Below are 15,425 nucleotides of genomic sequence, written 5' to 3' on the forward strand. Positions count from 1 at the left end.
AACATTTATTGACTTGAACATTGATATCCTAGGGTTGGGAATTATTTGGAATGCACTAAATAAGAAAAACTTCCACTTTATGCGCATTTTCCAGCCCAAATTTACAAATGACGCCTAGGGTTTCAATTTCGTTATAACCCTTTTAAACCATAGAAAATTATTTTTATTTATTCTTAGTTTACCCATAATTTTATCCACTTTATTATCATAGTTTCTGGAGCTAAATTTGCTGTTGTTATCAACTATTGTATTGTTTTAAACAAAGTCTTTTGGTAGAAATCACATAAGAGAATTGTATTGTTGTGAATTATGATTTAAAGAACTAGTTAATGACAACCAAATGTAATTTTTTTTATTGCGTTGGAAACTTATCTTGAGCTACTATTGGTTGACCTATGCCTTGAGATTGAGTCATAGGAACCTTTGAAGTCAAGTCTGAAAATTACTCTCCAATCCACCATAAACCCTAATTTCCTATTCTTATCCTTGGGTGGAAATTACTGTAGAACCCTTAGGAAGCATGGCGCCTAGCTTAAGGTAAGTGGGCTATTTGATCCCTAAAATCTACTAGAGAATCCTCCCTTGTATTGGATTGTGTCCATCACTAAAACTAGGGGAGTTATTGCTCAGGTAACAATGGTGACATTCTCATTGTTGCACTTCATCTAGGTTGTCTAGTGAAACTTTGCACTAGGGTGCTAGATTTTACTATAACAAAGCCCATGCTCATTTTATCTATATTCAGGTTAAAAGCAATCATTTATGTTTATCCTATGAAATTAAGCCTCTAATTCCTAGATGACAAAAATACTTAGTCAAAAAAGCATACACTGAGTAAAATATAAATAGGAAAAAAGTTTTCGACGAGCCAAGTCGAACAAAGATAATTTCAGAATTAAATTGAAAACAATCATAACTAATTATCTCTGTTACAGAAATCCAAAATAATTTATCTATGGATTGCTTCTCAAAAAGCATATAAAGAATGTTCCCCAATTACACAAAATAACTAAAAAAAAAATAGGAATGATCATTTCAGAAGGTAGAACAATGTGGACCTAGGAAAGTGAAAAGAAATGTATACATACTGATGTAAAGTATAGACGAGTTCGGACATGTCGTTCAGGAGTCTTGACATTTGCATACCTGCAACAGTAGAAGGAGGAATAGTATTGAAATAAATATTGTTCTCGGGTGATAACCAACAGTTGGATATGAATTGCAAGTGAACATATCAGTGGTGGTGCATTAAAAGGAGCCATTGACTTATCTCTTATCTAGCATAATAATCAAAGGGTTTATTTATTTTTCTTGTGGAAGGAAATTTTCGTTTCTTTACACCTTTTCTTTGAGTTAATGACAAGAAAGAAACTTGCTTTGGATCCAGACGATACTATGTCTCTTATCTAGCATAATAATCAAAGGGTTTATTTATTTTTCTTGTGGAAGGAAATTTTCGTTTCTTTACACCTTTTCTTTGAGTTAACGACAAGAAAGAAACTTACTTTGGATCCAGACGATACTGTGTCTCTTTACCATCATGATCTTCTGGATCCAATGCCTGTTCACTTGATTTTCTTGAATCATCAGACATTCTCCTACATCTCTTCGCAGAATCACATTCATCATCACCAAAATTAGAAGATATGTCAGAGCATTCTTGAGAATACTTCAGTTCTGCAACATTAATGGCTTCTTGGCGAGTGTTTCGAAGATCAATCAATATCTTTCCAAGCAATCGGCGTGCAATCTGCAAAAGATCAGCACTGTGTTGTTATATTAAGTAAAATCAAGGCAATGATTTTCTTTAAAAACTTATTGAAGTATTAATAAGTCAATTGTACTTATTTGAGATGTTGTTTTGTTTTTAGTCTAGTACACATGAATATGGCGATAGAGTCTTGCTTCCCTTTATCAACATCTAGAAATACCACATCTCTAATAACCACATTTATCTGACTTAACAATTCAATCCTGAGCTTTATCTAAAGAAACTTTAGTTAGAGGTTTATGCATTTGCACAGTGAAAAACGTCTTATACGAAAGAGAGGAAATAATTCTAAATGAGAGCCTTAACAAGACACGAACCAGGAGGCATGCTGCTCAAACGCTATAACTGGTTATGCTTCTTCACGAATTGCATGTAAAAACTACTGTAAATATTTTTTGTCAGGAAAAGAGCTCACCTCAACTATATCGAAAGAGCACAATGTATACATGCATAATAGATAAACCAGGTGATACCGCCCTACATACATCTAAATCCTACAAATTGATGTGAAAGATGTTGAGATCCATGGACAGGCAGAAAAACAAGCAAAGATAAGAGCATCTTAGGTAGAAAGAAAGTTTAAAAAATTCATAACAACATCTGGAAATACCACATCTCTAATAACCACATTTATCTGACTTAACAATTCAATCCTGAGCTTTATCTGAAGAAACTCTAGTCAGAGGTTTATGCATTTGCACAGTGAAAAATGTCTTATACGGAAGAGAGGAAATAATTCTAAATGAGAGCATTAACAAGACACGAACCAGGAGGCATGCTGCTCAAACACATATAACTGGTTATGCTTCTTCACGAATTACATGTAAAAACTACCATAAATACCTTTTTTCAGGAAAAGAGCTCACCTAACCTATATCGAAAGAATACAATGTATACATGCATAATAGATAAACCAAGTGATACTGCCCTACATAAATCTAAATCCTACAAATTGATGTGAAAGATGTTGAGATCCTTGCACAGGCAGAAAAACAAACAAAGATAAGAGCATCTTAGGTAAAAAGAAAGTTAAAAAAATTCAGGGAGATGGCAAGAGCCATCGAAAGGAGGAGCGATTGCATATGCATTTCTTTCACCAGAGCTGAGAAAGGAGGTAAAGGCCATCCAAAAGAGCCTTTTACAATTTGGGTGAAAAGCTAAAACAAAGAAGTTACAAATGTGGAAATCATAGCAATCCAGTGACTAATGTTTAATATCATTACAATCCAGTGACTAATGTTTAATGTTAGATGGGATAGAGGTAAAAATAAAAGGGGATCTTAATCATTCAAGATCCTTACTTTTTTTCCATGAGAAATAGTTTTATATTCAATATGAGTAACATACATGTTTTAGTTCTTGATGGACTGCTCAAACAACAAGGCTCAAAGACATTACAAGAAATACTCAATATAATCTCTGTGTGAGGCAAACAACAAGGCTCAAAGCCTTTAAAATAAATACTCATTATGAGCTCAACATATCGAATGCAGGAATTAAAAGTAGGTGGGCAGGATAACAACATTTCTCTGAACCACTCAAGCTCCTTATATAATGAAGACCTCTCTCTCTCTCCCCCCAATATAAGAACCATCTTCCTATTGCATCAAGACCAAGAAACGTTATGTATTGAAAAAAATGTACCAGACATGCATTGGTAATAAGAGCACATTTCTAGTGAAGGCACAAATAGCCGGCAACAACACACTGAAATTTTTCAAGCGTGAAAAATTTACAAGACATAACAATCAAAAGAAAAAAAATGGAAGAATGATAATGCTTTGACAAACCTATCTTGTCTTATATAGACAGAGACACATCAGGTAGTTGCATCTTTGTAAAAAAAGATTGAAATCCTAACAGTGCATTTGTAAACAAAAATTGAAACCTCTAACAGTGCATGTGCTGGGTAGACAAAATGTAATACAGCTTTATCTGGAGAGCCATACCTTTGACCCAATTTTGAGTTTATGTTTAGGATTAATGCCATATTCATTAGGAATAACTCCATCTGCAAGCAACTGCAATTTGAAAATAAATTGATTATTATAAGGTAAGGAAAAAATTGTCATGTTGATTAGAGATTATGTTCATAGTAAATTCTCTACTCGACTGCCCAATGTCTAAGAACGACCTGATGGAAAACCACATTACTATTCAGTATCAGGAATAGCCCAACAAAAATAGGTATCCCCTACGGTTTAGGTATAGGTTGACCTGAATTGCACCACATTATAGATGTAAACATACCTGAGTCACTTTGAAGAGCTCATCCAAGCCATCAAGATGCAGATGTGCATTGTGTATGAGGTCATACCTATAAGAACACATCAATGCGATTAAGAAAGAGGTAAAATACAACAGAATCAAGACATGTTTTATGTAAAGTCATCTATTAGACAGTTAAAAGGACTTCGATCTATCCAACTTTTTTTGACCACGGAATCAACGACTTTAACAAATGAGAAAAATCTGAAGAATGAAAATGATTGTTTACGAAAAGTGCCTTGGAAAAAAATTATCTATTTCAGATACACACGTGAGAAAAAAATAAATAATGAAAATGATTGTTTAAGAAAAGTGTTTTAGCAAGAAATTACTTATTTTGGATACACATATTGAAAGTGCTATCTTAAACTCAAGGAAAGCATTACAAGTAGTTTAAAGTGGTTAGGTATCATAAGTGACCTGCTTGTGCAAGTGAAATGGTCTTCAAGGTGTGAATCATTGAACATAAGAATTTTTGTTCAACTAGGATGTTATGTTAAGAATCTTGCTATGGCTTGCAGCCTAGCGGAGCAGCTAGGCTATAGCTACAGATTTCTTCAAGCAGACCCAAACTAGACCCTAGATAGCAGCTTAGCCCTTTGACTTCTAATCTAATGACAGCTGCTCCCAAACGTACCTCATTCATGCTTTTGACCAGCAGTGAGATAGCTGTAGTTATGGCTAGATGTGACAGCGGATGAGGGCATCTTCACGTCTGAGATTAGGGCCTCTTTACGCCTCCTTACTGCGGCTTGAGGAATTCTTCACCATGTCATTCAAGTTACTTCTAGACCTTCCTTTTGACTGTGTCTAGAGCTATTTAAGACCTCCTCTTTCCAGCGTGTATGAGTCCTTCTCTTGCTGCATAGAACCCTTAATGATGGTGGATTATATCTCCTAGGAGGACTGTGGTTAGGGTAGCATAGAGCCCTTCTTTTGCTGCGGAATAAGGCCAGCATTTAGAGTGCATCCAGACTGTGACTAGGGCTACACAGAACTGCAGCTAGGTCTCTTTTAGACCAGCGTGTAGACCTCTCCTCAGGACAGCAGATAGGGGACTGCTTCTAGGGCCAGGACAACGGCCAGATTGTGGCTAAGACACTTCCTTAAGTGTTGCGGCTAGGAGACTGTGTTAAGGTCATCTCCATAGGGTCATCCATGACAACGTTAGGTTGTAGCCAAGATTTCTCTAGGACAGAGTTTAGGTCTCTTTGTGTTTAGGGCATGACAACGTTAGAACCCTTGTTCCATCATTGTGATAGGAGGCTTCTTCATTAAGCAGTGTTAGGGCTTTATTTCCATGCCAACGTAGGTGTTTCTCCATGATAACAGTAAGGCTTCTCCATTAGAGCAACATAGAGCCTATTCTCCCATGATTGCATTTAGATCTGGGGCATGTTTTCTTAGGGCAGCGTATATCCTAGGGCACTCCCTCTAGATCTCATCTTCATCAAACCCAAAATAGGATGAAGAGAGATCACAAGAGTGAGTGTGTCAAATGACTTAAAGTCTTCTTCTATTTATACTAAAACGTAGAGCACAAGAGGGGGTTATTTGGTTGCTGGCCGACCTTGACGAATTGTCCCATAACACAAATAAATTCATATCTCCATGAATACTTATCGGAATCGGATGATCTTTAGATCAATCCTACACTTCTTGATGAGAGGGATCCAAGAAAAATATCAGCGTCCATTAATAAGATGACCCACATGGAGTTTGGCCCTAGCTGCCAATTTTAACACACCCTCTCAACTAGGGAGAACTCCATCTGCTGATCCATATGTCCGACTGTACTATCTCTACCATCAGTGCCCTGCACTGCTCTACTCTGTTGAGCTCTGCTCTGCTAAACCATGAAGAAGAAGAATTGATCGAGAATGTCTCATACCATTCTCTACTGACCCGAAGTCAATTTCATTTGAAGAGAGTGTGTCACATCACTCTTACTGACCCAAAGTCAGTTTTATTGATCCCAGATCAATATCACAAGAGAGTGTCTCAAACCACTCATACTGATCCCAGATTAGATTCATTGATCCTAGATCAGTTTCATTGATCCCAGATCAATGGAGGTCATCCTAGCATAGGAAGTACAGTAGATACAACGATGTGTCCATCGATAGTACTACTATGGTCCCTAACTCCATTTCCCTGCTCATTGATCAGATGAGAGGTACTTCCCATGAGTCCTAGATTGCATGGGTAGGATGCCTCGATAGGAGAAATAATCATCCTGTCCACAGGAGAACGAATCATCCTTCCCCACAGTCACCATGGGAGAACTAATCATCCTGGCCCACAGGAGAACTAACCATCCTGTTTCACAGTTGCCACGGGAGAACTAATCATCTCAACCAATGTTTTAAAACTCTGACTCCAACTCTGACTCGGTATCGACTCGGCCGGCTCGATTTCAATGACTCGATCATTGTAAAAAATACATTAAATATTTATTTTTTATAAAAACGCATAATTTTAAAGATTTTCATTCATGTTTCCAAACACACAGCATTATAATATAGATAGAAGACAACATATGATCAAAGTAGGCTCATGAATATATCCATTATATCCAAATGGCACCCAATGCACTGTCCAATACATACACGATGATGATATAGAGATCAAAACAAAAAGACATAACCAAGGAGCCTATAAATGGCCTCTACAACAAAAGTCTGTGACCAGTATTACTGGCTACTGCTAGAGTTGCCAACATCATCTGGCTCAGTGTTACTTGGGAGCAGGAGCGAAAGCGAGGAGCGAGAGCGAAAATGGGAGTGGGAGCGACATTTTCAAAAGCTCCCGGTTTGGGAGTGAATCCCAGAGGAGTTCGACAACCAATGTCACTAACATCAAGGTACATAGAGGGATTGGTGTTCTTGATTAAATACAAGTTCCATACCCTAATACATGACAAAATTCAATGGAAACATTGCAATCCCCCAATCCTGAAATCCTGAAAAACTGATAATTCTGCTGGATTTTGAATGAAATCTAAAATTCTACTTTCTCCATATGAAATCCAATGAAGCCGGAACCACTCTCAAACATCGTGAGTCATTTCATGGTAATGTTAAAATTTTAAGTAAAAGGATGAAAATGAAGATTAAGGAGAATGTCACGTTTTCCTGGAATGATCATCAATAAAGGTGAAAAAGTACTCGTACCCCCTGAGAGATCTAGTGGACATAGGACCACAAATGTTTGTGTATCAGTTGTAACACACCGTCTAATTCGTTGTCACTTCTTGGGAACGCAACCTTAGCATACTTCCCAAGCACGCACCCCTTGCACACATGGTCATGTTCCGTCCTTAATTCTGGAACACCTGTTACTGTCTCTCTAAGCATTCTAAGCGCTCCATGACGTAAATGTCCCATCCTCATATGCCATAACTCATTCAGGGCTTTGCCATCTTATTGCTACTTCTTACTAGTGCCATTTGAGAATCAAACTGCAACTTGTACAACCTGTTGCTTCGTATCCCAATATGTTTTACCCTCTTCCAGTTCTGGTGTTTGATGAACACCTTCTTCCTTACAAAGTGGACATCATATCCCCTATCTTGTAACCAAGACACTAAAATCAGGTTCATACCCAATTCTGGCACATGCAATACATCTATATCATTAGTGCTTGCTCCTGACTCCCTCTCTAAGTCAATGGTAGCCCTCCCTACTGGAGTGCACTTTGTCTTGTTTTCCATTATTATCTAGAAGTCCATTTTCTCCTCATGATAGATGGCGAAATACTCTCTAACTCCTGTCATGTGAGTTGACGCTCCACTATCTATATACCAAACTCCCTATGAAGCTGAGCTAGTTAAGCAAACAAATTCATCCTCCAATCTGGAAGAGATTTTTTTAGCCTCTTGAATATTAAATTTGCCCATGGCCATACTAAAGGATTCGTAAAATTTACTAGACATCTTGTGTTATTTGTCTTCCTCTGACACTGATTCTACTACTGCAAAACTATTGTAAAAACAATTGTGCCCAGATCAGGAATCTGCTCAACGAAGTCTCTATATTGCTTCACCAAAACTACTTCTTGGCTTCAACATTACCTGTTGGAATTGCTACTGAACAAACTGAATTCTTCTTGCCACTTGCAACTGGAAAATCGAACCCCTGCCCAACAATTCGCATGGCCTGGCCAACCTCTATGCAAACCCTGAAGAAATTATGTTGCTGCTCCCTTTGAGCTGCGAATTTCTCCCTCTTCGTCTCTGAGCCTCTGATATGTCAACTTTGCTTTGATACCATGTGAAATTTTCGTTAAATTGTAGCAACTAGAATAAATTCTTCTAACTAAAAAATTATGCAGTTTATTTTGCTACGGAAAAGTAACAAATTAATCACACTGCAATTCTTCACAAATAAAAATGATGTGGAAATAAACTGGAAACTAAGAAAATGCTAGCACACACAATAAAAATTTGACACAGTTATTTTTGGACAATTGTCCCTGGAAAAACCCAATGCGGTAAAACCAGTGCAACTAATGAGGGTTTTTTTATTATGTAGCAGTGAAATTTTGAGTACAATCTCTGGATGCCCAAACTGGTAATCCAATCTGAGAGAAATATTGGCAAAATCAACTGAGGGAAATTTACCCTCCTCCACAAGCAATCCTGGCTCAATCTAAACACTCGAACTGGCTAGCTCAGACCCCTTTGTGCAGTTGTTGCGCAAGACTTGCACAGTCACTTACACGCTCTGCCCAGATCTGCCACAAATCTGCCTCTCACTGACTATTGTTACTTTGGAAAGAATTCCTTGAACCTCTAGAAAATTATTCCAGCCTTTAGTAATTGAATCCTCCTCCTGCTTAGCGAAATCAAACTGCCTTTTTGAGGCTACTGCACACTCCCTATGCAGCCTCCCGAAGAAATAACTCGGCCTCCTCTCCGACTCTCTGAAACTAGAAACTTCCTCTGGAATCATTGACGTGGATAAAACCCTCAAAGAAGGAAACAGTCCACGCCCTGAGCCAACGCGACCACTTCAAGCAATTTATTAAAAAAAGAATGAAAATTTACATAATCTTCTCTCATGAACAGTTAACCTACAAATGACCCTCCATGCTCTTTAAATAGAGATCATGGACCAATCAGGTGTTAAGCCATGGATCAAGTGTCGGTAATACCGAGGAGAGAATGAACCGTCGGATCACTACATATCGTGACCGTCAGATTGTAAGTTACAAAATGTACATAGTAAAGAAACACACTTTACCTAACTCTATACTAGACCAAGTTATACTTAACTATTTCCTATGTGTCGGAATATCCTAACATCCCCCTTAAGAACAACTTGGGATAGGATTGAAGGATTTACAAATATGACACAATAGGAGAAGGAAGAAGGCACTAGAGCCTATCCCCCCTTAGTGACAACTTCCTGAACTCCAACCATAAATCGAAGTTTAGTGAACTTCGCCTCTGTGAGAGCCTTTGTAAAGATGTCTGCAACTTGATCATCTGTTGAACAATATTGCACTTCAAGAACATGGTCGTGAATGAGCTTTCTGATGAAGTGCATGTGCAGTTCAATGTGTTTGTTGCGCTGATGTTGGATTGGATCTTTGCATAGCTGAATGGCACTTTGATTATCACACCAAAGTGTAGTCGGATGCTGCTGCAGAAAGCCAAACTCTGACAGGATCTGACGAAGCCACAAGGCTTCCTTACTAGCTTCTACGGCACCACGATACTCTGCTTCTGCTGAAGAAAGAGAAATGGCACCTTGTTTCTTGCAAGCCCATGTAATAGGTCCTGAACCAAGAGTGAACACATAACCTGCAGTAGACTTCCGATCATCAGGGTCACCAGCCCAATCGGAATCAGCGAAACCAACCAATAGAGGAGTTGCTTCGGCACGGTAATGAATCCCAAACTGAACTGTACCTCGAACATAACGAAGTATCCTTTTAGCTGCTTTCCAATGACCTTCTTGTGGGTTTTGCATAAACCGAGCAACAAGGCCAACAACAAAGGAAAGGTCAGGACGAGTATGGGTTAGATACAAAAGTTTTCCTACAAGTTGACGGTATAAGCCTTAAGGTAGCATCAACTTCAGGAGAAGTACAAGTGACTGAAAGTTTGACTCCAGACTGAAAGGGAGAAGGGGCTGGCTTACAATCTTCCATGTGAAAATGACGTAGAATATCACAGGCATACTTGGGCTGGGAAAGGGAAATACCTTCCTTGGATTGCAAGACTTGAAGACCGAGAAAATAATGTAGTGTCCTAAGTCTGTCATTTCAAACTTCCTTTTAAGGCTAGACTTCACATGGTTTATAAGGTTGGGATCACTACTAGTCAGGATAAGATCATCAACATAAAGAACAAGAATGATAAGAGACTTGCCCACTTTCTTGGTGTAGACAGTATTGTCAGAATGACACCTAGAAAAGCCAGATTCTAAAAGAAAGTTATCCATTTTGGCATACCAAGCTCGAGGAGCTTGCTTGAAACCATAAAGGGATTTCTTAAGCCGACATACAAGGCTGGAGTCTATTTGTATAAAGCCAATAGGTTGTTCCATATAGATTTCTTCATGCAAGTCCCCATGCAAGAAGGCGGATTTAACATCCATCTGATGGACTTCCCATTTGAAAGAAGCAGCAAGGGAAAGAACAAGGCGGATAGACTTCATTTTGGCAACAGGGGAGAAGGTTTCAGTGTAGTCAATGCCTTCAACTTGTGAAAAACCCTTTGCAACAAGACGAGCTTTATGTTTATCAACTTTCCCATCTAGTCCATACTTGGTTCTGTAAACCCATTTGCATCTAACAAGTTTTCGTCCCTTTGGTAGAGGAACAAGATCCCATGTATCATTTGCCAATAATGAATGATATTCTTCATTCATAGCTGCTTCCCAATCTGGATGGCCTGAAGCTTCTGCAAAGGTGTCAGGATCATAATTCACTGAAGCTTGAGCCAGTAAAGAAGAGGCTCTATCAAACTAAGAATGTGTACGTCGCTGATCTGTAGGATCACCGGTAAGATCACATGCTGCTTCCCGAGTAGCGCGGACCCATTTTGGAAGCTGAGGAGCTGAAGGAGGATCCTGAGAAGGTAGGGGAGGATTGTCATCCTCGCTTTCATCATCTGAAGAAGAAATATTTTCAAAGGTAGAAGAGATAGGAAGAGGTGGCACATCCGCCGAGCTAGGCTCGTAGGCCGATATATTTTCAGCAAACTTTACATCTCTTCTAATGATAACATTCTTGGACTTAAGTGGAATAAGTCTATATCCTTTGACATCTTCAGAATATCCAACAAAGATACATTTTTCACTCTTAGGTTCTAAAGCTTTATGCTTCTCATCTGGAATATGGGCCCATGCTTCACTTCCAAAAACACGAAAGTGACTTCCATCTAGTTTAATTGAGCTCCATGCTTCTTTTGGAGTGATATTCTTTAAAACCTTAGTAGGAGTGCAATTTATTATGTAATTTGCACAGTTAATTGCTTCTGCCCAATAATTAAGACTAAGTCCTTTAGATTGAAGCATACAATTAGCCATTTCCTTTAAGGTACGATTCTTCCTTTCAGCTACACCATTTTGTTATGGAGTATATGGAACAGTATGTTGCATTTGAATTCCATTCTCAGTGCAAAAGTTGATGAATGTGTTTTTAACATATTCTCCGCCATTATCAGATCTTAGCTTAAGAATTTGATGTCCAGATTGTTTTTCAACAAAGGCCTTAAAGGCCAAGAACATGTTAAATACTTCACTCTTGAGTTTTAAGAAGTATACCCAAGTGCGTCTGGAGAAATCATCAATGAAAGTTAAGAAATACTTGTAGCCAGAGAATGAAGCAACTGGAAGTGGACCACATAAATCACTATGCATGAGCTGTAAAGGGGCTGAGGCGTGCCAAGACGCACGTTTTTCAAAATTGTCCCGATGATGTTTTCCGAGTACACATCCGGAACAAACACCATCTCTGCAAGATACCATTGGAAGACCTGTCACCATATTTTCTTTACATAGATTCTGAAGAGAGCGATAGTTTAAGTGACCAAATTGCTCATGCCAAAGTTTGCTCACTTCATCATTATGAGCAACAAATACCAAGGGAAGATTTGATGACCCAAAGTTGTGAAACTTATACAACCTTGTAGAATCATCAGCAATGCCATTAGCTAAAATCTGTCTAGGATCTCCTAGGTCCTTAATTACAACATCGTGAGGTGAAAATTCAACGATTTTACCTTCACCTGAATGAGTCATCTGATATACAGATATAAGGTTGCAGGATAAGGTTGGAACACATAATACATCATTAAACTGACCATTGTCTATATGAACAGTTCGAGTCCCTACAACACTAAAGAGATCTATCATCACCAACATATATATTTTTGGTGTTACAATCATTTAAAGAAGAAAACATGGCTTTGTTTTTGGCCATGTGATAAGAAGCTCCAGAATCAATGAGCCACTCATGAGAATGAGAAGAAGAAGATACATTTAGTGCATAGCCAGACCGAGATGCTTGACAACCACATGCAGAAAGTGCCATTCCTGAAGATGAAGTTGAAGTTGAAGAGTGCTCCAAATGGATGTTATGCTTCTTCATTGTTGCTTCCAAGACTTCCATCTTCTTAAAGCATTTGGATTCTAAGTGGCCATCTCGATTACAAAAGTTGCAATGTCTATCAGTCTTCTTCCCTTTGTTTTTATTTGTCTTATCATTTTGTTGAAATGATTTTTCATTTTGAGGCAGAAATTCCTTAGGACCCTTGTTTGGTTTAGGACCATTCCTTTTAGGATACGACTTCTTAGGATTCTTTGAATTTGGTTGTTGTTGGGCGGCTAACGCTTTCTTAGAAGAGTTTCCAAGATGAAGAAGACCAAGGTGTAAGAGTTTTTCTTGTTCTCTTATTAAAGAATCACAAAAGGAATCAAAGGAAGGGGACTTGTAGGCTTGTCCTTGAGAAATGAAGGCTTCTCTTGTAGAATGGAAGGTGGAAACAAACACAGAATAGGCTGGTCCCAACTTAGTAAGAATGGAGTAGATAAGGCTACTATCTTCTTTCTTAACCTTAACACCTTCGAAGAGAAGTCTAAGGGTCTTGAACTTGGACAAAAAATCTTCAATGCAAGAAAAATTATTGGGGTCCAATGTAAGCAATTCATTTTCAAGTTGATGGGCTTTAAGTTCATTTTTAATTGCAAAGACTTTCTATTTCATTGCTTCATCAGGAGTATCAAGTTCTGTAATATGGAATCTAAGATCTGGAGAAATAGACATCCCTATCAACCCACGTGCTTGGTCTTGCCTATTTTCCCATTTAGCTACCTTGTCTTCATCTTTCGGTTTGGTCTCTTGGCCTGTGGCTATTCTGTAAAGACCTTTACTTCTAAGTAAATCCACAATGTAGAACCACCATTGGAGGTAGTTGGTGCTGTCAAGAATAACTTGGCATGGACTTTCCATTTTTAAAAAAATTGAAGCTATAGATGTTGAAACTAAGTGTACCAATGGAAATATCTCAAAAAATTAGGCTGTTTCAAAAAAAACGGTTCTGAAAACGGCTTCCGGATGAAGAAGTTATGGCTTTTTGAAGAAAATTTGATGAAGATGCCGACGAAGTGCGGGAATGAAAAATCCGCCCCCACAAAAAGGAGACTTGAACTCAAGACCTCTACTCTCATAAATTAGCTTTGCACCAAGTGAGCTATACAAAAAGTTTGAGAGAGAGAGAGAGAGCGGGGGGGGTTGAAGCTTTGGGTTGCGTACTTGCTTTGAGAAAGCTCTTTTTCCCTACAAAACAAAAAACACAAAACCCAATACGAACATACAAAAAAAAAACGAACCTTGCGGCTCGAAGTTAGCTTTAGCTGGAAACTAAATATTTTCCTCAATGTTTCTGATTTTCCGAGATCACACTAAGGCGCAGCGGAAAAGAGCATACGCATGAGAAAAATCCTTCCTTTCTGTTTCTGATTTGCCCAGATCGCACAGAGTCGCGGGGCAAAGAGCATACACAGAAATGAAAGGTTCAGATCCGATAATAAAAAAAGCTAAATAAACCGAAACCGAAATAAACAGAAAGAAAATGACTATAAACTGCAAATAAACATTGTATACCTCCAGATCTTAAAAATGACGCAGCTAGGGCTACCGGAAACCTTTTCGCGTGAAACGAAAGGGGTTCCTCACTGGAACAGATGCTCCCAACACAACAGAGCAGTCCTATCGGCCCGAAAGCAGTCAGAAACAGTAGATCTAGGAAACGGTTATCGGATGTAGTTCTACCAGCTTCAGATTTGGATCACCAACGGACGCAGCCCTCAAATAGCTCTGATACCATGTAGGAATTTACAGGGTAAGTTCCTCAGACAAAACACCAAAGGACACCGCACACAAACAGATCACAGATCAATACACCAGTATTTTGACGTGGTTAAAACCCTCAAAGAGGGAAACAGTCCACAGCCTGAGCCAATGTGGCCACTTCAGGCAATTTATTAATAAAAGAATGAAAATTTACATAAGCTTCTCTCATGAACAGTTAACCTACAAATGACCCTCCATGCTCTTTAAATAGAGATCATGGACCAATCGGCTGTTAAGCCACGGATCAAGTGTTGGTAATACCGAGGAGAGAATGAACCGTCGGATCACTACATATCGTGACCGTCAGATTGTAAGTTACAAAATGTACATAGTAAAGAAACACACTTTACCTAACTCTATACTAGACCAAGTTATACTTAACTATTTCCTATGTGTCGGAATATCCTAACACTGGCTTCTCTCTCATGTGTGTAGCTCCAACCCCATCGACCTCCTCTTCTAATATCTTGTTGGCTCACCAACAACCATGATTTAATCCTCATCAACAACGAAGATCATCTTTGGGTTGATCCATGTGAGTTTTTAGAGAAATCTCACCTTTCTCAATTAATTCTTGTTAATTAATCATTTTCCCTAAGTTAGGCTTAGGAAAAATTTAATTATTGATTAATTAACTTAACTGAGCCATATCTACGTGTTTTCTCCTAAAACGTTTTATGGGTTTTGGAGCTCTTGAGTTTCTTAGCCTCTCTAACCAAAATCGATACTAGAACACCTGTCCGATGCTACAAAATCAACAGTATCATTTTCAATCCATGCATGAAAGTTCTTGAAAGTTTCAAAAGCTTCAGCTTTGTTCTTCAATAAATAAACCCAACACATTCTGGTGTAGTCATCAATAACTTTCATCATGTATTTATTACCATTTGCAGAAGGAACAGGCATTGGGCCACACAAATAAGAATGAATTAATTCAAGTTTTCTATGCGCTCTGGAATGAGAATCACAAACAGATTATTTGTTGTGCCTTCCTAAGATAAAAGCATCACATTGCTTAAGT

At 38.4% G+C, this 15,425-nt stretch overlaps 1 protein-coding gene across 1 annotated transcript in view; it reads right to left on the reverse strand.

Moving 5' to 3' along the window:
• The window catches only part of LOC149215205 (inositol hexakisphosphate and diphosphoinositol-pentakisphosphate kinase VIP2-like), a 556,818-nt gene that overhangs the window by 80,511 nt on the left and 460,882 nt on the right, over nucleotides 1-15,425 (reverse strand). The window contains exons 24-27 of the mRNA XM_089392550.1: nucleotides 4,022-4,088; nucleotides 3,721-3,792; nucleotides 1,506-1,750; nucleotides 1,089-1,146 (exon numbers count right to left, since the gene is read on the reverse strand). Coding sequence (XP_089248676.1) covers nucleotides 1,089-1,146; nucleotides 1,506-1,750; nucleotides 3,721-3,792; nucleotides 4,022-4,088 — 442 coding nt within the window. The remainder of the gene's footprint in view (nucleotides 1-1,088; nucleotides 1,147-1,505; nucleotides 1,751-3,720; nucleotides 3,793-4,021; nucleotides 4,089-15,425) is intronic.

Source organism: Pinus tabuliformis, chromosome 1_1, assembly GCF_031772625.1.
Source record: "Pinus tabuliformis cultivar Carrire ecotype Pingquan chromosome 1_1, CPIR1, whole genome shotgun sequence".
NCBI classification, from domain to species: Eukaryota; Viridiplantae; Streptophyta; class Pinopsida; order Pinales; family Pinaceae; genus Pinus; species Pinus tabuliformis.